General features: G+C 41.1%; 1 protein-coding gene across 4 annotated transcripts in view; it reads left to right on the top strand.

The window, feature by feature from the left end:
* Nucleotides 1-23,243, top strand: part of MLLT3 (MLLT3 super elongation complex subunit) — a 487,733-nt gene extending 464,490 nt beyond the window's left edge. For all 4 annotated transcript variants that reach the window (XM_069239133.1, XM_069239116.1, XM_069239126.1 and 1 more), the window contains 5 exons: nucleotides 2,255-2,381; nucleotides 2,668-2,764; nucleotides 6,232-6,303; nucleotides 12,880-12,951; nucleotides 20,710-23,243. In XM_069239133.1, the coding sequence (XP_069095234.1) occupies nucleotides 2,255-2,381; nucleotides 2,668-2,764; nucleotides 6,232-6,303; nucleotides 12,880-12,951; nucleotides 20,710-20,841 (500 nt within the window). In that variant the 3' untranslated portion in view covers nucleotides 20,842-23,243. The remainder of the gene's footprint in view (nucleotides 1-2,254; nucleotides 2,382-2,667; nucleotides 2,765-6,231; nucleotides 6,304-12,879; nucleotides 12,952-20,709) is intronic.
* Nucleotides 23,244-25,821: the final 2,578 nt, after the last annotated feature.

A 25,821-nucleotide genomic window follows, 5' to 3' on the forward strand; every position in this document is an offset into this window, starting at 1 on the left:
GTTTCTATTCCTAATAGTGTCTTTTATGTTGCTCGTATCCCTCGTCTATTGTAGTCAATTTACCGACCTCTGAAAGGTGGAATGCAGAGTAGACCATACTGGGATTTGAATTTGTGACCTGTATATCATTGCATCTTTAGCGACCAGCGTTAAACTTCTACCTTCTCAAAGACAACTTACTAGCCCTCTCTGTAAAACATTCTTGTTCCTACTCCTACCCCAAAACCTGGCACTGTGAAAATTCTGGTGGATTTTCCTCTATGGATATAGAGAAGTTTCACTTAATCTTGTTTTTGTGAATCTGGATTTCAGAAGATTGAGTTTTGCAACACAAGTAGAACATAGGTGTGTACCCAGTTTTGCAAATGAGGCCCGAATGCCCTCCAAAAGTAGCATAAGCTGCACCCTCAAACACCTGACCGACCTCTAAGAAGCAGAACCACAGGTACTACTGTAAAGTAATGCAAAGCTAGCATGAGCTGTTGTGTTCTGTTTTTTTGCAAATAAAAAGGCTTGCTCTGACATCTTTTGGAAAGGTTTCTTCTATTACCGTTCTGCACCAAAGCTACTTTGCCCCGGATAACTGAAATCAAACCGCAGGGCCGCCCCCACTGTACCTGTGAACTTTGCCACTAGATGACCTGCTGGTGGTTACTGAGAAGTTACACCTCTACCTTTTGCTCTATTGTTGCCTAAAAACAAAAGCCACACACATAAGCTAAAACTTAATAGAAAAAAAACAAGCATTGGACTAATTGTGATTGTACTTTTTGCAGTCGAAACCTTTACCTTAATGCAAAGGTAAAGGCTCCTGCTGTAACTAAAAAGATGAAAACAGGCAGGCATTGCTGATAAGAGTTGTGATTACAATGATTTGTTGTGCTGTATACCACTGCTCACCTTTACCTAACTCCGACCCCAATTCTCACTGGTATTTGAAAACCTACATCAAACTTGGTCTTGCAAATACTCCCACTTATGAGTTTAAGTTAACATTTTGTGTTTATAAAACGTGAATTTGCACTTCTGTGTAGATCTGCTCAGACTTAGTATTATCCCAGTATGTTCTACTATTTTGTTGGAGGAAATCGACCCCAAAGATGTGCAATTTCCAGGGGTGGCGATTTCTGATTGAGTATGCGAGTCTTCACAAACTGGCACATTTCGACCGTTTAAACATTTAGAGATTTATTCCTGGCACACGTAAGAGTAGACCACTAATGATGGTTGGACTAGAGATAACAAACTGCCAGAATTGGGCAACCTATTGTGACAGATTTTTCAAGGGGAAAATTATTTTTCCTGTATAGGAAAAAAGATGTAGTGTACTAATGAACTTTTGCGAAAATACTCACTCTGTACATGCCAATTACTATTAAGCATACACAAATTATTTTGCAGCTAAGCAACTTGGAATGCGCAAACACATTCCAAAACTACAAGTGAGAATCTGCAACTCTCACAAATTCTGTCAATTTCCAAAAAGTTGCAACTTGGGTGAAGAGCTATGGGAGACCATTTAGGACTTAATGAAAATAAAGACTGTCGCTTTGCAAAAATTTTGTTTTTAAGGGTTCTGGTTTAGGATAGTTATAGGCATTTCATTCCCCCCCCCCTCCCCTCCCCCCGTATTTCATTGAGATCTTACTGGTTTATCAAAGTACGTTCGAAGTGCACCCCCTGAGTGTTGCACTGAAAGCGTTGATCTTGTATGATGTCTGCTCAAACACTCAAGACGCCTGCCACTGTTTCACCCCATTGATGATTTCCGGAATTGGTGTGCTGCGTTAGCTGTCCTGCGAGCCACACATTTTCCCCAAAAAAACAAAAAATTTAAATCCATACTTACATGCATACATAGAGGGACTTTTGGTCATCTCTTGTCATCCATTGTTGTATTTGTATCATTCACATTTTGCTTTCGCCTATCACAATATGCAGTATGTGGCAGTGAGTCAGTCAGTGTTTTGCACAGTTAATGATTGCATTTTTCCTTGATTACATGTGCACAGCCGCCTAAAAAGAAGTGCACCTCAGTGCCAGGACTGATGTACTGCTGCAGAGCCACTCCTTTAATATTGGTTACTTTTAACGTTTTTTTGTACATTATGAATGTTTGCAAAGAAAAAAAGTAATAAAGAAAATTCAGTGCTAGCCAAGGCCAGATCTGTTGGCAATTTTAGTGCTTATTCTGTATCATGCAATTTGCAAAACGTTATGCTAAATTGTTCATTTAAATCTTGTTCTTTGCTAGCACCCTTAAGGCCCCTCATGAAAGACTTGCACTCCGATGACAATGAAGACGAATCCGACGAGGGCGAGGATCATGAATCTGAACCAGAAAAGCCAGTGCACACTCAAGGCGGGAGCAGAGGGCGACGGTAAATTTGTTATTCAAAGAACATAGAAACTCATTATTTGGGTTGAAAAAAAAAAAATGGCCATGAAGAATCGTTGAAAAGGGCCACTTCATAGTGTGCATTAGTGAAACCTATCCCTTGTAAAGGCATGATTAATTTGTTTACTTATACAGGCAATGGATAATCAGTACTTTCTTGGTTTCAGTATTTTCATGCTTACTTGTGGGGTTCCATGAGTTTAAGGCAGTGCAGTGGCCATGGCAGTAATATTGTAGTTTATGTTCTATCATTTTGTTATTCCTTCCAGAGTCAGCTTGAGTGACGGCAGTGATAGTGAAGGCAGCTCGATCTCCTCGCCATTACGGAATGAGCTACCTCCTGTATTAAAAACTAATAAAAACCAGGTAATGTAAGAGTCTAGAAATCATGTGTGGTATTGCTTCTTCGCAATGCTCTTTTTGTCGCTCTCTCCGTGTGTGTGTGTGTGTGTGTGTGTGTGTGTGTGTGTGAGCACGTGCGTCTTAAGATATATCCATTGTCTAGTTATATGTGAGTCCGAGTTTCCACAGGAAGAGCATTTTTTCTTGTCCTAGTAACTTTGAAAAAAAGTTCATCCACTTCACCTCCTTTCTGGAATGTTTCAGGGTGATCTGTCCAGTGGGTGGGGGGTGAGAAAGATGGGGTCCCAGAACACGTTTTTCCCCCCGCAGTTTTCATTGGGGAAAATTGAACAGCGATACAGAGAAAACGGCTGAACAGAGTTGCATCAAATTTGTCAGAAAGTTAGATATTTACCCAGAAGGATGCTTTTTGTGATTTGGTGTAAATCTGTTCTGCTGCGGGGAGGGAGAACTGGACAATTGGCTACTCACGTGGGTTTGGGAGCTCTGGCAGCGCATCCAGCCCCACAGTACTGAAAACTGTGCCTGGTCCGTGGATGAAGGGGGCCATTGCTGCCTTCAGAGTTTGGTGCAGGTTTTGACTGCATGCCATGCCCTGTGGTCATGCCCCTGCCAATAAGTCTTTGGCCATGCATGGGGGAGGGGGTGGTAGACACTTGCATGGCATCAGGTGCTGGACCAGGCTGGCCATGTGTGGTGGATGTTGGCACCATACACAGAGTAACAAGGATATAACTTTAAGAAAACAGAGAAAATATATACATAAGATATAATTATGTAAATATATATCTTCTAAATGTGTGTGTATATTTGTATAAATGTGTGTGTACATGTGTGTATATATACACCTATTTTACTCATGTAAAAAATGACATAATTATGCTTGGGCAAAAACAAGATGCTTTAGAGATTTACAGAAGCATCTTTAGGAAGAGACTAGGCACTTACTCTGCATTCTAGAAGCACACACCCTGCAGCTTGACTAAGCTGTTAAATTGTACTTTGTTTTTTGGCAAGGTCTTTTTTTTTATCATTGAGTGATGCCATCTTTTAATTTTTGGGGTCATTGACGAATCAGTCCCTTTTTTGTTCTGGTATCCACAGAGCCGTAAACAAGAAAGAGAATATGCTTGATTTCCGCTCTCATTCGTATTTCCACCTTCAGGCTCTGTCTACTGTTCATTCTGTAGTATGTAGTTGAAAAATGTCTGACGCTTTTACTGGAGTATGATCTAATGATTTCCTGTTGAACAATTTTAGGAAATGTGAATATAAGGTGCACACACATTTTAGCTTGAGTGTGCAAGATGTGTGAAGAAATTATCCTGAAGATGTCTTTGTTTTGGCCTCACTCATTACTTACATTTCAAAGCACACATCACTTAGATAAGCATAACACCATGGTAACAGGCCTCCCCCTCCTGAATAATGTGAAATCTTTCCTATGTCAGTATGTCTGAGATTGTCGTTGCAAGGTTTGACCCTCTCCCACCTGGACAGAGTCAAAGCTCTGCTCAGCCACACTGTGCTCCCACCATAACTCCCCCTGTGATGGGCATCCTGCTCACTGCAGCTCTTCTAGTCAAGGGCCTGAAAACATTCAACCACATTATCCCAACCTGGGAGGAACTTGACTTGCTTTTCTTCAGGCACTCATGATTTTCAAGAGAAGCTGTCGAAATAACATCCGTGTATACCTCACCAAGAAACTTGCCATCCCTGTTGTATAGGGACACACACCAAGAGCTGTAATATTGCTACACCGGAGGCGAGGAAAATACTTTAAAGCAGCTTTCGTCATAAGCGCTTACAGGAACTGGAACTCCATCTCCATAACATTAGACACCTCCTTACACAAAGCGGCCACCTCCCCAAATAGCTACCCCGCCCCTTCTCATGTTCTTTTTGAGCCTTCGAACCTCGCCCTTCAGTTCGCCGCTCTGTTTCTTCCCTGCTTGATTTTTGCTGTACAATTAAATGTTTACAAATTATATAAACATTTATAAATGATGTTTAAAAAATGCAACATTTAAAATAACATGCCTACTGTGTTCTTCTACATTTCAAAATCTTAGCCTTTGGTAATCGCACTGTATTATGTTCTTATTTGGGGAAAAGGAGGAGTTTGAAGAGGCGAGGGATGATTTGCTTAAAAATGGTCTCAACCCTGAAGTAGAAGCCACAGAGAACAGTTTACATATATGTGCAGTCTCCCACCTTTCCCTCCCCAGTCTGACATAATGTTGGCAGGCCAGAAGACAGGCTGTGAGAGGCAGAAAGAAAGTGAGGTTGGTAGGAAATCACAGCGAGACAAAAACAGGATAATAATATCCAGACGTTTATAGACAATAACAAGAAGTGGAGAGCAAAAGTAGAAACATTTCCACAAAGCTGAAAAATAGTATTTACATTTAAATGTAAGGTGAATCTTCTATTCGGTTCCTAGGCGCACAAACTAGATATTAATGCCCTCTTATAGAGTTCTGCAAGGGTAACTTCACTTCACAGTATTCCTGTTAGATGAGGGGTTAATGCATTGAAAATGAGGAGCAGCATGTACGGTTGGTTTTGTATGTTTTTTCACTTTACCACTTGGATTTACTTTTGGGTCTCTGTCTTAGAATTCTTGTGATTCAACACCGTACTAAAACGAATTTCAAGATTTGTAGCAATGGCAGATATGTGCAGTGCTTGAATACGCCAAATTTTCAGTTTCAGTTCGTACCTCTAAAGAAGACCCTAAGGGAGCTACCATGTTTAAGAATGATTCTCCTTCTCTTGTGCTTGGTCATAAGCTCCAGGAGAATTCACAGTAGAAAAATTGTAGCATTTTTTTTTTAATGCGGTCCCAACACCTTTTCAATATTTAACAGTACTGGTTGTAACTATAATACATGGGATTCTGTAATAGTTCTATAAATGGCAGTCTCTGTTTTCTTTATAATTATCGATTTGTGACACAGCCAGTCGCCGATTATAAAAAGACGTCAGAACTCGACAGCTATAGGTTACTACAGTCGAGTTCTGATGTCAGTGTCTGCTCCTAGTCAGCCGCTGAGGTGTGAAAGGCAGCTTATTATTTTTGGGACTCATTAGATAGAGAAAAGCTGGAATCTTTCTGCAGGTTTCCACACATTCCTAGGCAGTGCAACTTAAAAAAAAAAAAAAATGAACTGTTTCTAATATCTGTTTGCAAAAAATAACTAATATGTTTTTGATGTATTTCATTTTGCACTAGAGGTTTTATTTTTGTTCATGTTTGCAAACATACTTGCTCTTTATATGAAACAGCTACACACTAAGACTTTTAAGTGGTTTGTGGGCAAGATGGGGTTTTGGGACTATATGTATTTATATGGGATAGGTACCCCGGTGTTTCATAACTTTTTAAAGCAACTCGGGCTTCGGTAATATGTGCATTAAAGTCAAATTAAAGTTCTGCTAAATGTATTCTTTCTTTCGTACCCCAGATTGTAGAAGTGAAAAGCCCAATTAAGCAGGCCATGTCTGAAAAGCCATTAAAGAACGGGGAGTGTGACAAGGTAAGGAGGCTTTTCAGCTCCCTAATTATATATTTTAACAAAATAGGCAGGCTGGAATGCTTTATCAAATTAGCTATTGTTGTGCAGTGCAAAGCTGGACCACTACATTGGCTTCTCAGTAGTTTCCTGGCACATCATTAGCAGGCTTTCTGCAGTACTATGCTTACTTTGCATAGTTCGGCACTGTGAAGACTGTTCTTTAGGCCTGTGCGCAATGTACAGATAGGTTGCAAAGCAAAAGGGCTCTGCGCAAAGAGGATTGGAGCGCTCACCTCATTAACATTAATGATGTGGCGATCTGCAGTGTGTCTTTTTGCAAATGCTGTAAATGAAGCGATGTAAGCCTGCGATGTTCAACAGATGTCCACTGTAGCTTTTGTTTTAAGGGGAAAGAGTCGCAATGCTGGAAAAAGTGGTACATTGTGAAAGGTACCTCTGGACCTTGGAGTCTGCTGCCTGCATCAGCTGATGCTTGCAGCTTGAACTTGCTCAATAGAAGTTGTTGGAACTGGACAGTTTGCACTCTGAATAATTTCACCCTACACTTGGCCTTCAGTACCAGTCTTTGACTTTGTAGATGTATACCTATGTTCGATGGCATGTGTAGCTGCAGATACACATTCTATGCATTATCCTGCCATCTAGTTTTGGGCTCGGAATGTTACAAGTTGTTTTTCTTCGAAGAAGTCATTTCGAGTCACGGGCCGAGTGACTCCTCCTTTTTGGCTCCATTGCGCATGGGCATCGACTCCATCTTAGATTGTTTTCTTTCCACCATCGGGTTCGGACGTGTTCCTCTTCACTCCGGTTGTTCAAGTCGGAAAACTTAGACAAATCACCGAAATTCGTCGGTATTGTTTGCGATCGTGCCCCATCTTGCATCGAAACCTTTGTACCGGCGGACACACACCTTCGGTTGCCCTTCGGGGCACCCGTGCCCAACCTGGGCCTGGTCGACCCGACCGCAAGAAGTGTCGAAGCCTCATGGACCGGACCCCGTTCCGATTCTGCCCTCAGTGCCACGCCAAGTACCCCTACACAGATCAACATTGGGTTTGTAATCTGTTTGTCTCCAGATCACCGAGAGGATACTTGTGAGGCCTGCAGATCCTTCCGTTCCAAGAAGACCTTGAGGGACCGAAGGGCGAGAAGGCTACAAATGGCGTCCAAGAGCACCGAACACCTCGAAGCGGAAGAAGAGGAGATGATCCACACTGCCATCTCTGTTAAAGGATCTGATTCGGATGAATCCGAGGTCGACCGACCACCGACAGCCGGCCAGCATGTGAGTATGCCTTGCCCGACCCAAACCAAGACCAAACAAAAGGCCTCGGGGACGCCACAGCCGTAAGGCCATGGCTCTACCCGGAAAAAATCAAGCAGTGATCAAGTAACACCTTCGGCACCAAAAAAGGCAACACCCACATCGTCTACGGAGTCGAAAAGAGCATCATATACTGAGGAACATGGACTTTCTAAGCAGCTTAAAGAAAGCCATAGATTTGAGGAAGAACTGCAACAAATGGAGGAATTTGATGAAAGACAAGCCAGGATACAGTTCCACAAGGATACTGGAAAGATCCTAACAGCACCTCCCCTCAAATTTAAAAGGAAGCTGGCATTTCATGGACTTATGGACACTAATCAGTCAAAGGCTAAAGTGCCAAGAGATCAATCTCCGCTACGCCAGTTTTCTCCAGAACAGTCTCCTCCTCATTCTCCTCAAAGACCTGTATCTCCACCTGCTACACCTACTGCACAGTCACCCACATACACTATGCAGTCACATCAGGACACTGATCCGTGGGATCTTTATGATGACCCTGTGTCAGACAACAGCCCAGAGTGCTATCCGTCTAAACCCTCTCCACCAGAAGACAGCACCTCCTACACACAGGTTTTGTCTAGGGCTGCAGCTTTCCACAATGTGAGCATGCATACTGAACCACTAGAGGACAACTTTTTTTAATTCGTTATCCTCAACACACACAACATACCAAAGCCTACCCATGCTCCGGGTATGCTCAAACATGCTCAACAGATTTTCCAGGAGCCTGTTAAAGGAAGGGCCATAACCCCTAGGGTTGTTAAGAAGTATAAACCACCACCTTCTGACCCAGTATTTATCACGCAACAGCTGCCCCCAGATTCGGTAGTGGTCAGCTCAGCGAGGAAAAGAGCAAACTTGCAGTCCTCTGGAGATGCACCCCCTCCAGATAAGGAAAGTAAAAAGTTTGATGCGGCAGGAAAGAGGGTAGCGTCACAAGCGGCCAATCAGTGGCGCATAGCAAACTCACAGGCCCTCCTCGCAAGATACGACAGGGTTCATTTGGGTGAGATGAAGGACATTATCCAACATCTCTCCAAAGAACACCAAAAAAGAGCTCAGCAGGTAGTAGAGGAGGGACAAGCAATAACTAATAACCAGATAAGGTCAGTATTAGACTCCGCTGATACAGCCGCAAGAACCATAAATACAGCAGTAACCATTAGACGCCATGCAGAGCTCAGATCATCAGGTTTTAAACCTGAGTTCCAACAGGCTGTCCTCAACATGCCCTTTAACCAACAGCAGGTATTTGGCACACAGGTAGACACAGCCATGGAAAAGATGAAGGACACCGACACAGCTAAAGCGATGGGAGCGCTTTACTCCTCCCAATATAGAGGGACATTTTGGAAGCCACAGTATAGGGGGAGTTTCAGGCCACAGCCCTCAGAACCATCCACCTCACAAAGCCCTCATACCAAACACAGTATCAAAGAGGGGGATTTTGAGGGTCCTTCAGAGGGCAATTTCCCAAATCCAGGGGAAAATTCCAATCAACTAAGCAAGCCACTAGCAACAAGCAGTGACTTTGCCATCACCTTCCCCCAACACACATCCTCTGTGGGAGGAAGACTGAAAATGTTCCACAATCAGTGGTTCCACATTACAACAGACTCATGGGTACTATCAATTATCCACCATGGTTACTGCATAGAATTCACACATTTTCCTCCAGATATTCCCCCAAAAGCGCACAAACTATTGTCGCAACATCTAGCAATGTTACAAACCGAGGTTCAGGCACTATTAACAAAACAAGCCATAGAACTAGTACCTCATCAACAAAAAGGATCGGGGGTTTATTCCCTGTACTTCCTGATTCCCAAAAAGGACAAAACGCTAAGGCCAATATTAGATCTCAGGACTCTCAACCTATACATTCAATCAGAACACTTTCACATGGTGACACTGCAAGATGTAGTCCCATTACTGAAACAGGGAGAATACATGTCAACACTGGATTGAAAAGATGTGTATTTTCACATACCCATCCATCCAGCTCACAGGAAATACCTCAGGTTTGTTATACAGGGAAAACATTACCAATTCAAGGTATTACCCTTTGGGATAACAACAGCCCCGAGTATTTACAAAATGCCTTGCTGTAGTAGCAGCATACATAAGGAGACAACACATGCATGTTTTCCCTTATCTCGACGATTGGCTAATAAAGGCCAACACTCAAAAACAGTGTCAACATCACACACGTTATGTAATAGATACCCTACACACACTAGGGTTTTCGATAAATTATCAAAAATCACACTTGCAACCATCCCAAATTCAACAGTACTTGGGAGCTACACTCAACACTCAAAAGGCGATTGCAAGTCCAAGCCCACAAAGGGTGCAATCATTCCACACCATGGTGCCAAAAATACAACCAAATCGGCACTACACGGTCCGATTTGTGCTGAAACTCCTAGGCATGATGGCATTATGCATCGCAATTGTCCCAAACGCACGGTTATACATGCAGCCCTTACAACAGTGCCTTGCAAAACAATGGTCTCAGGCACAGGGTCATCTCCAAGATCTATTGTTGATAGACTGCCAAACACACTATTTGCTTCAGTGGTGGAATCCCACAAATTTAAACAAAGGGCGGCCTTTTCAAGACCCTGTGCCTCACGCCATTCTGACTACAGATGCATCAATGATTGGGTGGGGAGCACACCTCAACAATCACAGTATACAGGGACAGTGGGACAGCAAGCAAAAGCAGCTACACATAAATCACTTACAGCTGCTAGCAGTCTTTCTGGCACTAAGAGCCTTTCAACCTCTTCTGGCTCACAAACAAATTCTTGTCAAAACAGACAGTATGTCAACGATGTACTACTTAAACAAATAGGGGGGAACGCACTCATCGCAACTTTGCCTCCTAGCACAAATAAGTTGGCATTGGGCAATTCACAACAACATTCGCCTAATAGCTCAATACATTCCAGGGATTCACAATCAACTAGCAGACAACCTCAGTCAGGATTACCAGCAAACTCACGAGTGGGGAAATACATCCCCAGGTTCTACACAAACACTTTAGTTAGTGCGGGACACCAGACACAGATCTGTTCGTCACAAACCAAAATGCAAAATGCCAAAACTTTGCATCCAGGTACCCACACTCTCAGTCCAAGGGCAATGCTCTATGGATCAGCTTGTCAGGGATATTTGCTTACTCTATTCCCCCTCTCCCACTCATTCCATTTCTAGTCAACAAACTACATCAAAACAAACTCAAACTAATACTTATAGCACCAAGGTGGGCACGCCAACCATGGTACACCACACTGTTTGACGTCTCAGTAGTACCTCACGTCAAGCTTCCAAACGGACCAGATCTGTTAACGCAACACAAACAGCAGATCATACCCCCCAATCCAGCAATGCTCAATCTAGCAATTTGGCTCCTGAAATCTTAGAGTTTGGCTATCTGAATCTTCCAAACGAGTGTATGGAAGTCATTAAACAGGCAAGAAAACCTACCACCAGGCAGTGTTATGCTAACAAGTGGAAAAGATTTGTTTTCTACTGCCTAGCAAAACACATCACACCTTTAGATGCGTCCATACAAGACATGATAGGTTATTTACTACACCTACAAAAAGCAAATCTAGCTTTTTCATCCATCAAAATACACCTCACTGCAATTTCGGCTTATTTGCAAACTAAACAGACAAAATCCCTATTTAGGATACCAGTCATTAAAGCCTTCATGAAAGGCATAAAACGAATTATACCTCCAAGAACTCCACCAGTACCCTCGTGGAATCTTAATATTGTACTTACACGGCTCATGGGTCCACCATTTGAACCCCTGCACTCTTGTCAGATCCAATTCTTAACTTTGAAAGTGGCATATCTAGTAGCAATCACTTCATTACGAAGAGTTAGTGAAATACAGGCTTTCACTATTGAAGAACCCTTTATACAAGTACACAAACATAAAGTGGTTCTCCGCACAAACCCAAAATTTCTGCCAAAAGTCATTTCACCATTTCATTTAAACCAAACAGTGGAACTCCCAGTCTTTTTCCCACAGCCAGACTCAGTGGCACAAAGAGCACTGCATACATTAGCTATCAAAAGAGCTCTAATGTATTAGATTGACAGAACAAAAGCCTTCCGTAAAACCAAGCAGTTGTTCGTCGCATTCCAAAAACCCCATACTGGTAATCCTATATCCAAACAAGGAATAGCCAGGTGGATAGTTAAGTGTATACAAACTTGTTACCTTAAAGCTAAAAGAAAGCTACTCATTACACCAAAGGCACACTCCACTAGGAAGAAAGGAGCAACAATGGCCTTTCTGGGAAACATACCAATGACAGAGACCTGTAAGGCAGCAACTTGGTCCACACCTCATACCTTTACCAAGCATTACTGGGTAGATGTGTTAGCAACACAACAGGCCACAGTAGGACAGGCTGTACTAAGAACACTATTTCAAACAACTTCAACTCCTACGAGCTAAACACCGCTTTGGGGTGGATTACTGCTTTGTAGTCTATGCATAGCATGTGTATCTGCAGCTACACATGCCATCGAACGGAAAATGTCACTTAACCAGTGTACATCTGTTCGTGGCATGTTCCGCTGCAGACTCACATGCATCCTCCCCGGGACCCTGTAGCCGTTTAAGTTATAATTAAAATTGTACATATGTATATAAACATTCCTTACTTAAACTTTGTACATACATCTCTATCCCATTGCATGGACATCTTTCTATTCTCACTATCACTCCTACCTTACCCTCTGCGGGAAAACAATCTAAGATGGAGCCGAAAAGGAGGAGTCTCTCGGTCTCGTGACTCGAAAAGACTTCTTTGAAGAAAAACTACTTGTAACACTCAGAGTCCAACACTAGATGGCAGGTTAATGCATAACATGTGAATCTGCAGCGGAACATGCCACAAACAGATGTACACTGGGTAAGTGGCATTTTCCGTACATTGCTTCATCAGCGCAAACAAGGGCGTGCCCATTTGATTCACTTTTTCCTATTCAATTCGAAATACGTGCATCAAATTCACAGTTATTGTGTATTGAGATGCACCTTTGTACTTTGCACAATGCAGCTGCCTTTATCTATGTAATCTGCCCATTTGTAGTGATGTATTTGCAAATGCATGGCCATTTTCATGGGTAATGTATGTACCTACAATCACTCAAGCAAATGCAGTTGGTTCAACATGCATTGAAAGTTGGGATTTTCTAAAGTATTTGTTTTCAAATTTCAGGCGTATCTAGATGAACTAGTGGAGCTTCATAGAAGATTAATGACTCTCCGGGAAAGACATGTTCTTCAACAGGTGAGCAAAAAACTACCCGAGGAAACCCCACCCCCTTTTACTGTCAATAGACTATATATAGTGTTTGATGTTAACCTATAAGCACCAAGAAGTTTGTATGAAAAACAAATGTACACACTTGTGTATCATATCAAATGGCATTTTACTTCTGCTAAAGGTCTTCCACTTGCTTCACCTTAACAGTACATGGATTTTTTCGACCCACGCTGTCAGAGTTTACTCCAAGTTGCAGTTACCGAAACAGTTATGTTCATATTATGTTGATATTTTATGTTTGGCAAGGCCTGCCCTTAGTTCCTCATAGTGGTATGAAGACAGCTAATGAATACAAGCTGTTATGCACAATAGGAAGAGGGGCCCAAGGAATTGCTCGAAAAATGGCAGACACAGTGAGCTACAGCCACACACGGAACTAATCTCCACTGAAACGTTACCCATTTTTACTACTGACGAGAGTCGGCACTCACTGAAAGATTCTTGACAAAGATAACTCGCAAGTTATGCATCCGTTGATCAGGAACGGTACAGGACCTGAGTTCATTAGGGCAGGTGTTTGATGGGTTCGATTTTAGTCTACTCTGTATCATCTATTTGTGAACTTTTTGAAATTGCCAAATCTGAATTTGCAAAATGCGGTGTTTGTAGCAGATGTTTCACTTTTGTAAAAAAAATACGTTGCATGAAAAAGCAGTGCCTTTCTTTAATTGGAACTTTGAATATTATCAGGGTTTCACCTTCAGAATTACTGTTTACGTTCCCACATACCTTCATGTGGATAGACTCCACATAAGATAGTACCGTTCATTGTTTGGGAAGCAGTTTAGTTCCATTGGCAGTTTTAATTGGTCTCATTAATATGTCTTACTAATACAACAGTGCGATATACACATTTAGGACGACTTTTCAACCTCAAGCGTGCGATAAAAAAAAAAAAACACCCTGTAACACAGGAGAAGTGTTGGTGTTTCGTGTAGCATACCCCTCACCTTTTGTCAACTGGTGAGCAGGTGCATTATGTGACGAAAAGTTTTCTAGGACCCAGATTGTATATTTCCTGCAGATTCGAATTTGTACAGCATCCCATTATTGAAGAAGCCGCACCGTGTGGTTATTCCTGCCTAAGTCCAAGGGCGACGGTACTGACCACAATTTTCAGGGCATGGGAAACGGTTTAGCTCTCAGTAATATATATATTAGCGTTTTTCCTGCGTGGGGGGGGGGATCCTTTCTCCCTGTCCAATAACAGGTTTGCTAAACCAATATCCCTCAGGCCTGCCAATGCATCATCTTTTTCGTGGCTGGGTACACAGGATAATCATTGCGTTATCCATTAGAGCTGCATAATGTAGCTCATACTTGCCAACTCTCATCCGCAAGTGGGGCATACAGCTTCCTAGTGGTCATTCGTTCTCTTGTCTGAACTCCATATCAGGGAAATAAGGATTGAGCATAAATCCTAAAGAAAGCCTTTCAAAGTATTTCGAGTAATGCAGCAAAGAAGTACAGCTATCTAGCTGGGGCCAGCATTTTAGAGATTGCGACCCAGTCCATTGGAGATGGGGCATGCACACATCAAAAACTGAGCAATTGTCTTGCTGTTAATATTGTCCCATTCCAGATTCCCATCTTCCAAGTCACAGAGTGGACAATATTTACTTCAAGATACTTTATGGCCTCAGTTCGCCACTGCAAACCTGCTGCACTGTGCCTCTGAAAGTCTAGTTATGGGGAACAAACATGTTTTGTCCCAAATTAGCCTCAATCTAGAAAACCTCCCAAAATGTGTTCAGGGAATGTATCATTAGTCGTAAGTTACTTCATTACTACGGAGATACGACATCTATCTGCTATTCTTATCCCTCAGTCAAGGCCCTTTGTGTGCAACAAACATGCCTGTAGCTCCATGGCGGGAGCAGATAAAACGGGTGATGATGGCCCCCCTTGCCTGTACATCTCCCTATTGCAAACTCTTCAGAAATCACTGTACATGTGCACACCTCGCTAGTGGTTTTTAAGTCAGGCCCAATTCCATTCTGCAACGTACCTTCAGGGGGTAAAGCCAACTCAAGGTATCAAAATCCTTTTCAGTGTCCAAGAAGGCAATCAATGTGCAGCTCTCTTTCAATGGGCCCAGTCCATAATCATGAATAGCCTGTTAAAATGAAATAAAGCCATTCTGATTGTATTGTAGTATAGATTGTGCTATTGGTATCAGTCGATTGGCAAGAATCTTCTCTAAAACTTTGAAGTCTAGAGTGAGTAAGGGAAAGGGACGAGAGGTGCCTACATTCAGCAAATTCCTACCTGGTTTTCATAAAAACAACCACCCATCAATGGGGGGAGTTTTCCTATCTTGTGCCTTGTACTAGACCAACAACAGCAGGTGCGCTGTATGCCATATAAAATTAAACAGGTAAGCCGTCTATCCCTGGTGTGTTACCCCTTACTGTCTGTTTCATTGCTCACTCTTTTTCCATAGAGGAGTCTTGTTAACACACCCTTCCTCCCCCCAAAAAATAGAATACTAACACCTGGTACTGATATCTCACAAACTAAATAGTGAAGAGAACATGCCGGAAAATTATTCCAAGAGTGGCACAAATCAGAAAGATGCATACATCCATATCCTGATGCAGCAGAGACAAGTTTTTGACAAATCTCATCTGTAACAGATTGGTAGCAGCTCATGTTTACTCATACACGGATATGTTCCTTCTAAAAAGAAAATCTCAGGATTAATGCCACTGAGATGCAACTGAAACTATTGAAGGTAAAATTATTGAAGTACAATTTGGTAAAACAAGTCCGGGGTCAGCTTACATTTTCAATTGGCATATAGATTTTTTCAGTATGGAATCTTTCACAGATTTGCATTTTTCAGCTATAGGAAGATTCCAATATAATTACCTTTTTTAACCTGTTGGTGTCGTTATGAGGAACTGCTGAAAAAGTCAATATCCATTCCAAGAGGAAAATGAGATGCCCTTAGTGCCAACTCAGTTCCTTTTGACCTTTGTCATGGAAGAGTTCTCATGTACACTATAGAGATTTTTCATCTGTTTTCATTCCTGGATTTTTTTGTTCATTATTTTTTGAGTTTGTATAGCAATTTAACCAAAAGCATAACACAACTTAACACAGACAGAGGAAAATTAATAAAACACGATAAACCAGGGTGAAAACAGAAATATCGTTTTTGAACATGGAGCAGCAGGTCATGTTAGTTAAATAGAAGACGGAAAGAGTGATGGCTAGAGGCAAAATGTATAGAAAGAAGAAAAGCATACCAACATTTAGGTGCACATGAGAAGAATAAAACAGGGATCGTGCGCATTGAGGACAGAAGGTAGGAGGTGCTGGCAAGTAGAATGGAGATTAGGAAGAGGAAAACAAAAATAAACAAGCAAGAAGAGATGAGGGAGTGCTACGTCACAGATTAATTTGAAAAAGGTGCTTTGTAACCAGTAAAGAATGTGGAACCACAGGAGACATGAGAGTGGTGGGGTGAGGCTGTGTACTTTGACGAAGCAGTTTTTATTCTCTGTATATAGTACAGAGGAGAACATGAATAAGCAGGAGGACGAATCAGCAGAAGTCCAGCAGGGACAAGATAAAAGTATTGCTCAGTCATAGACAGGGTAGAATGTAATAAAGGAGTTGAATCTTCCACAGATTGTACAGCTAGCACTGGCGAATACAAGCCATAGAGTAGGGTGTATTGAGGGGAGAGGAAGAATGCACAAATCACCAGAAGGTTTTTGACAGGGATGAAAAACAAAATGATGCAGGACGAAAGAGAATGTATGTGAGATGGAGGGAGTAAAATAATTTTACATATGAAAAATTTGATCACATCTTCTGTACCTGAACAGAATGGATAATCCAGAGAGAAGACTGTTTAGAGATGAATCTTAAGAATTGAAAGATGAAGATTTGGAACTCACTAAGCCTGCTTTAGTATTTAGTACTCGTTAAAGTATCTGCAGCAGTTATTAGCGTGCAGTGTAAGGGGACAGCTGAACCTAGACAAGCATTGTCAACACGATGGGTCTCGCATGTGGTCGAGTTATTAAGGGCACAAAAGAGAAATAAGTCCAGCACACACGAGACATGATCAGTAAACAACTAATAAAAAATGAAAGTAATACAGTTTCACATAAGCGAGCTGATGGCTGCCATGTGCATCAGCATGAAGAGACACAAAAGGAAAAAGGTTTGCTCGCAGGTAAACATATCAGCAAAAGTGCTATCAGCCATGTAACAGGGGTGATGGCCAAGGTAGTAACAGAACCCCCCGAAGGAGGGACAAACTTAAAGCATTTACCAATGAAAAGAAAGGGTTTTTGAAAGGCATTCCCATGAACGAGTGATAGTGGTGGGTATGGTTAAAAGCCCATATACATACCAATACGTTGGAAAAACAGCGCTTGCGCGCTGCTATGATCAACCTAAAAAAGAGATGAGCAAATTAAAAAAAAAAAAAAAAAAAGGGCCATGTATTAAACCCTGATCTATCATGTACATGAGGAGAAAGTATAACGAGTGCTGGTCACATCCAGCATAGGAATGTCATATGGTGAAAACCAAGACAGCGGAACCAGAAACACGAAGAGCACAATAAGAAGAGAGAAATGAAAGTAGGGTCACCATGTCAAAAGCTGCAGGAAGATGAAAGAATAAGGAAAGCTTTTCTGCATGCAGAGCAGAGACAGTTGAGTTAGCCACAGAAGATGAGCAATTTAAATAGAGAGCTGAGGCTGAAAGCAAGATTGAAGAGGAAAGACAAGAGTATAGTGGTCAAGGTAAGAAGAGTTTGTCAAAGTTTACTTGTTTGAGGAGTTTCGAAAGACCTTGAACATGCAGGATCAGATATTAGAAGATGCAGAATTCGGATGGAGATTTTTTTTTTAAAGGGTTCGACTGTAAGCCTGTTTGATGTAACTAGGAAATGTGCCTGAGGTAGGTGAGAGGTGAAAGTTCGTTCAGGGTTGTGGACCTGTAATGATAAACCTGAATGACTTTGAACACGGCTTCACAATGCTTATTTCTTATCTTTTGGTTCAGTTGCAAAAGAAATAGAGGCCTGAGAGATGTAAGTGCCACAAGGACAAGCTTTTATAGAGAAAGCTATTTTGTTATACATTTTGGGGGATTTGCAGTTCAGGGTGTTGAGGTCTGTGGGAAAAGCTCAACGTCAATTTTCCTTTTACCTTAATGGGTTCTAGTTTTGTTCACCCCATAAGAAAAGTGCTTTTTAAAGCCAACTTAACCCACTTAAAGTTTTATATGCTTTTCTTATTTTGTTTTTCTAAGAAAACTTCCTGAATCCACCCTCTTTAATTAATGTCTAGAGGAAAGATTTTGATTAAACTTTTCAAAATGTAAAAACAATTTGCATAATAAATATGCTGCACAAATTCAATCACCAGTGGAATCAAATGATTACTTATCGTACTTTTTTTTTCTTTTTCTGCATAAGCCATTTTGTTTCATTGGTTGCGCATCAACTCTAAGCCATTTATTTCATTTTTAGTATCTGTGCTACTCTATTGTTGAATAAAAATAACAAAAAGACTTCAAACTGCTTTTATTATCGAATCTAAATGTTGGAAATATGTTGGTGGATTTCATAACCAAGCCTCAACCCCAGGGTTTTCAGCTTAAGACAAAGATTTCAGTTGGCTAACATGGCACCCTTAAAGAAGGATGGCAAGATCACTGAGAGGAAAAGGAAAGGATAGCAGGAGAAATGAAGCTAACCAAAAAGAAACCCAGATCAAGCGGTGCTTTAGTTGGCTCACTCACGGTTTCCAGCAAAGGTCCGATGTAGATAGAAATTATATAATTAGGTGATGGCTGACTGCAGATTCATGCATAAAAATGTCTTGTAAGTTTTCCCCTGTATTTATATTCAGTACATACCTCTGGCATTGCTAGAGGAAACATTTATTTTTGTATTCAGTGAAGTTGCAATTTTGAGAAATCATGATTTCCAAAATTATAATGTATTTTGTAAGCTTGGGAATTTTGAAACAATCTTGAATGTCCTAGACATTTTGTGCTGGATGCTAAATGATCTTAAATTTGGACCTTATTAACATACTTAGGAGATTTGAACTTTGTTAAATATCATTGGAGACAAATGATAAATTACTTCTAAGTTGAAGTCTATGCTATATCTTTGGGGCGCCAGTAAGTACTGAATAGTGTAAAGATATGCACCCGTGCTATCCTGTCTCTTCTAGGCCACAGAATTTTTAGTTTTTTTCTCGCACGTCTGGAATAGAATTTCGTCAGATGCATCGGTCAGTATGTGGTTCTAGTTTGAGAAAAATGTTTTGGGAATGTAAAACGTAAGCTGTTTTAACAAGAAGAGGAACCCAAGAAGCATTAATGAGATGGCAAGGTGTTGATTTTGATTTAAAATCTGATTCTACTGATCATCAGCATATGACTTAATTGTGTTACTGGATGGCCCACATATAAACTCCAGAATATTTTTTGTTATTGGACCCAAACACTATTACTAAGGGTATAATGGAAATTGAACATAATAGAGAAAGGGGAAAGTTTTTCTGAGGCAAGTTTCCTCTATTAAAAGTCCTTTGATAAAGCCCTTCTGGTCTTCGTGTATTAGAACAGATAGGGCAAGTTGTAATTGGATAACTAGTATTTTGGCATAAAGTTTATCATTCTTTAGAAGGGATATGGGGCTATAAGGTGTACAAACTGTTAGATCTTTGCTTGGTTTCTCCAACACTATACAGGTGCCAAATCGACTTTAGCATTCTCTCCTACAGTTTGAGATTTATCAGCCATATTGACTGCAGGCAGGCTTAACCCTCCCTTTTAATAATATGCAGTAGAGACTCAGCCTGATATCAGATTAAATCTACGTTTAGCAGAGGAGAGACCAGTTAGTGCATATGTAAGGACCAGCATCCTCACTGCAGCTTTGAGATGTGGTGGAAAGATTAGCAATAGCTTTATCTTCTGAACCTGTCATCTGTGCATGACTCCTCCGCTTTTTAGGTCGAGCGCGTAAGCGCTTTGATCTGTTGTAAGAATTGTGGGCTTTTAACCACACCTACCCCACGCCCATCACTTTCACTCCTTCATGGGCTTACCTTTTCAAAACTCTTTTATTATAATTGTTAAATGCTTTACGTTTGTCCTGCCTTGAGGCGGTATTGTTACTGCCTTGTAGATTGACTCTGTTACATGGATAACTGCATGATTGCTGATATGTTTGACTGTAAGCAAACTTATTTTTTCTTTTGTGTCTTTCCTTCGCGTCCATGCTTAGGGCGTCCATGGCGCTTTGAATCAGGTCGCTTATATCCACTGTTTTACTTTTCATTTTCAATTTGTGGCAAGAAAAGTCCAGTTAGGAATTTACAACGCCAGTAGCTCTAACTGGAGCAAATGTGAGACCCATTGCATTGCAAATGCTTGTTTGATCCAATAATCTACCAGCTTAGTTGTCCAGTGTGGTTACTTGGTACACTTTACAGATTGTCCTTGTCACGAACTCCGATTTTGGCTTTAATATCGGCCTTGGGTGTATTGAAATGGCTCATCGAAAAAACTTTTCCCAGTTTTCTCAGCCCAGCATTGCTGTAATAGAAACATTGCCCCAGTCAACCTCCTTATTTGGGTGGGCAGTACGTATATTAATGAAAATACAGTTTCTAACTCACAAAAAATATACTTACATATAAATACACAAATAATATACATGTCTGTTTTTCTTTTCAGATTGTGAACCTTATAGAAGAAACTGGACATTTCCATATCACAAACACAACTTTTGACTTTGACCTTTGCTCATTGGACAAAACAACTGTCCGTAAGCTGCAGAGTTACCTGGAAACATCTGGAGTATCCTGAAAGTATACCATGTGGCTGTGACATTGAAATACATTAAATTAAAGAACTCTGCATACAAGGTTCCGGATGATGCACCAGTGCAAAGGGAAAGAAAGGAGCATTCCTTACCTTTACTTTTGTTTTAAAGCCGTTCTTCATCCTCAGATACAGGAGATGAGCAGTGGCAAGACCTATGAGCCTCCATTACATGAAAGAGACGTCCTTGGAGCGATTTCCTGGATAGCCTTGAACGAGAAACATTGGTTCATTCAGTGATTGTGTATGCTGAGTATCCCCCAGTGTATTTTTTACTCAGCTGGATGAAATGAATGCATGGTGACACACAACTGCCTTATTTACATACCTGATCTATTTATTATTGCATACATGTACTATTATGGAGGCACTGGCACTCCTAGTTGTTACAAGCACTTGGGGCACAGGTGATAGTTCTTTGAATGCCGCAGTATCATGGCTCTCGCAAACTCGGAAACCCAAGCTGGGTTCAGATGTTCTTTGACGCCGGCGTCAGACTTAAGTCCCATTGCCGTAATTGTGGCTTCAGGAAAATGGAGGAGTAGAACCACTTGTCTGAGTCTTTTTCCACTGTTGACCCCAATGGATTCTACTAAATTGGATCAAAACGTTCTTTTTTTACTATACTTTGGTTTCGAACAACCATAAGCGAAAACAGCACCAAATACAATGTTGTGACTTATTCTTGCCATAGTGGATGGACTAGAAGGACAAAAAGTGAACTAAGTAATACTGTACAATGTTCTGAACCCAACTTTGTTATGTCTTCATTATTCTTTTGTCCTTTTTATTTTGTGGTATTGGGACAGAGGTGTTGTGCAGGAGTATCAATAAACTGATTAGTAAGCCTGCATTCTAAAGTCAGACTTTGGAAAATCAGTCTCGAGTTCTTTAATGTTGTTGACTTTTCAGCATTCCTTTATGGGTTTTTACTATGAAACGAATGGTAGATGAAGGCTCTTTCTGTATTGTCCATTGATTTAAAAGTTTTAGGCCTGGGAAATCCGAATTGTTCATCATTTAATACAGTTTTTGTACATGTGGTCAAGTCCTGATTTGATAATTCTCAAGCGACATTAAACGCACAGCGAACCACTCTTGCTTCCAGGAGGCATTCTTGCAATACTGAAATTTGGTATGTGTGAGTTATGAAGGAAATTTACAGTCATTTCTGCTTCTGCCTTTTATGAAATGTAAGGAGAGCGCTGAGACAGTCAGTCCACAACTATCCTCGTTGGCAATAGCTGAACTGGTGTTATGCAATAGTAGTGGAGATTGGACACCATTTTTCTTTCAACAGCCAAGATACAAAACCTGGTCCACACCTGGTTTTCTCGAGAATGGTCTCCTTTGATTAACTAATATTTGTTATTGAGGTGATATTTTCTCTTATCCCTCTGCAACTCCCATCAGTGCATGTGTGTCCAGACCAGCAATGTAGTTACTTCTTGTTTTGATGTGGTGAGGGAGTTTAAATGTAAGTAGTGTTCGCTTTAGAACCTGATCCGAACTGAATTTGCTAAATTTGTGTATGTTCTTTTACGTCCAAAGAAATTACTTGTTTCTTTTTTTAATGCAGTTTAAGCATGGAAGGCCTCGGCTGGCTTCCAGAGGAACAAGTGTACTTTCAGTAATGTTATGACTCTGAATGACGATTGGCATGAAACATACTTGAAGCTTTACCTTGTTTAGTCTTCTTCTCATTGTGCAATTATTGTCAAGCAAAACGTCTCCAAGATTGCGTGCTGACATTGGACGACGGCCGTAAGATATTTTTGTTTTGGTGTTCTTGTTGTGTTGCTGTTCCTCTGGATGTGTTTCTAAATTCTTCTTGGAGAGTTTGTGTAGATACAACGGCCCATCTGATTCTGGGTTCATGTTATTGCAGGTTGATCTAGCATACAACCCTTTTCAAAAACACTTTTTTGGGGAACTCGCATGATTTTGTATAGGACTAAGAGTACAGGTTGGAATGTTTTGTATGACTTGTAAAGTGCAAGGGCTTATTGAATGAATGGCTGTTTTTCACAAAGGAACTGCAAATGCGACCCCCAAAAAGGCATTGGTCAGAATGTTTGTGGCTGTTGGAAATGACAAAAATGTGATCGACGAACCGTAGGTACTGGAGAGCACCAGCTCTTGTGCAGATGACACAAAAGCTAAAATACATAAATAAAGTCCATCGTGTTGCTTACTCATGGGCCTTTTGAAAGGCCGAGGACAGACAAATCTGTAGGCTGTTTTCTTTTAGGACTTTCGGGGTTCAGTGCAAAACTTAGGTTGAAATGAGTCACTACACATTGCACTCACATTAAATTAACTTTTAAATTACCTACTTTCCTCAGATTTTGTATGCCTAAACAAAATAAAATCTTTTTTTTCAATTATGTTCAAGTTACTGGGTTTCTTTTGACATTGTACGTTCAATGTATTCTTGTTACCACAAATTAACCTTACCTTAGCCATCCATTGTATCCCTCTTGATTCTACCACAGAAATGTTCAAAGGTTTATATGTTATCAAATTTCCAGGAACATGATAATAAAAGGATGTTCTGCAAAAGATAAAAAGACTTTTGACATGCTTCCTGAGAGATTGTGCTGAAAATGAACGCTTTGTCTCCTGGAAGTACAGGGAGTGCAGAATTATTAGGCAAGTTGTATTTTTGAGGATTAATTTTATTATTGAACAACAACCATGTTCTCAATGAACCCAAAAAACTCATTAATATCAAAGCTGAATATTTTTGGAAGTAGTTTTTAGTTTGTTTTTAGTTTTAGCTATGTTAGGGGGATATCTGTGTGTGCAGGTGACTATTACTGTGCATAATTATTAGGCAACTTAACAAAAAAAAATATATACCCATTTCAATTATTAATTATTACCAGTGAAACCAATATAACATCTCAACATTCACAAATATACATTTCTGACATTCAAAAACAAAACTAAAACAAATCAGTGACCAATATAGCCACCTTTCTTTGCAAGGACTCTCAAAAGCCTGCCATCCATGGATTCTGTCAGTGTTTTGATCTGTTCACCATCAACATTGCGTGCAGCAGCAACCACAGCCTCCCAGACACTGTTCAGAGAGGTGTACTGTTTTCCCTCCTTGTAAATCTCACATTTGATGATGGACCACAGGTTCTCAATGGGGTTCAGATCAGGTGAACAAGGAGGCCATGTCATTAGATTTCCTTCTTTTATACCCTTTCTTGCCAGCCACGCTGTGGAGTACTTGGACGCGTGTGATGGAGCATTGTCCTGCATGAAAATCATGTTTTTCTTGAAGGATGCAGACTTCTTCCTGTACCACTGCTTGAAGAAGGTGTCTTCCAGGAACTGGCAGTAGGACTGGGAGTTGAGCTTGACTCCATCCTCAACCTGAAAAGGCCCCACAAGCTCATCTTTGATGATACCAGCCCAAACCAGTACTCCACCTCCACCTTGCTGGCGTCTGAGTCGGACTGGAGCTCTCTGCCCTTTACCAATCCAGCCACGGGCCCATCCATCTGGCCCATCAAGACTCACTCTCATTTCATCAGTCCATAAAACCTTAGAAAAATCAGTCTTAAGATATTTCTTGGCCCAGTCTTGACGTTTCAGCTTGTGTGTCTTGTTCAGTGGTGGTCGTCTTTCAGCCTTTCTTACCTTGGCCATGTCTCTGAGTATTGCACACCTTGTGCTTTTGGGCACTCCAGTGGTGTTGCAGCTCTGAAATATGGCCAAACTGGTGGCAAGTGGCATCGTGGCAGCTGCACGCTTGACTTTTCTAAGTTCATGGGCAGTTATTTTGCGCCTTGGTTTTTCCACACGCTTCTTGCGACCCTGTTGACTATTTTGAATGAAACGCTTGATTGTTCGATGATCACGCTTCAGAAGCTTTGCAATTTTAAGTGTGCTGCATCCCTCTGCAAGATATCTCACTATTTTTGACTTTTCTGAGCCTGTCAAGTCCTTCTTTTGACCCATTTTGCCAAAGGAAAGGAAGTTGCCTAATAATTATGCACACCTGATATAGGGTGTTGATGTCATTAGACCACACCCCTTCTCATTACAGAGATGCACATCACCTAATATGCTTAATTGGTAGCAGGCTTTCGAGCCTATACAGCTTGGAGTAAGACAACATCCATAAAGAGGATGATGTGATCAAAATACTCATTTGCCTAATAATTCTGCACTCCCTGTATATAGCTGAGAAAAGCAAGCTAAATGGAGAGTTGGCGCTGGTTTTTGTAAAGGAATCAAGCAGAGAATGGAAACTGGAAGAGAAATATGGGCACATATCACAAGTATAAATTCCTTTGCTATATGACCCGGAGATAGAGATCATAAAATTTGAGAACTACCCTAAAAACCTGTCTCATCCTGATATTTGGGTTACGATCAGTTGGCAATTATGTGGACCCCTCCTTTCCACTTGTCAACTCTTGGGACTGTCAAACTGTGTGGAATAATATTATAAGGCAATACTTGTTGAGGAGAACCTTCTTTAATGCTGCTGGTCTGTAATATCAAACTTTCATTGTAACCTCCTTCTCATTTTATGGGTTTTTATAAGAACATAACTATGCATAACTGAAAAGGCTTGTTAGCAGGGGCGGCTCCTCCGCAATGGCATAGGAGTGTCGGGCCCTCCCCCAGCCAGGAGATGAAAAATAAAACGATAGTTTAATATCTTTTTATTTTTCATCTGCAGGCTTAGCCAGCAGTGCAGGGAGGGGCAGTATTGGGTCATGGGAGGTGGGATGAGGAGAGAGTGCACCTAAGTGCGCATGTCTGTTTGGCTGGCTGTCTTAGCGCCTCCCCACCCACCCTGCCCCCCAGTCTGCAGCTTTCAGGAGCATATGGTCCTAGCTAGCCACGCCTACAATTGGAATTTGGCTCTTCCGGCTGCTGTTTATTGCAAAAGGAGAGAAAGTGGGAGCTTGTGGTCAGTTCACCATCATTCATAACTCT

Source organism: Pleurodeles waltl, chromosome 1_2 (assembly GCF_031143425.1).
Source record: "Pleurodeles waltl isolate 20211129_DDA chromosome 1_2, aPleWal1.hap1.20221129, whole genome shotgun sequence".
NCBI lineage: Eukaryota > Metazoa > Chordata > Amphibia > Caudata > Salamandridae > Pleurodeles > Pleurodeles waltl.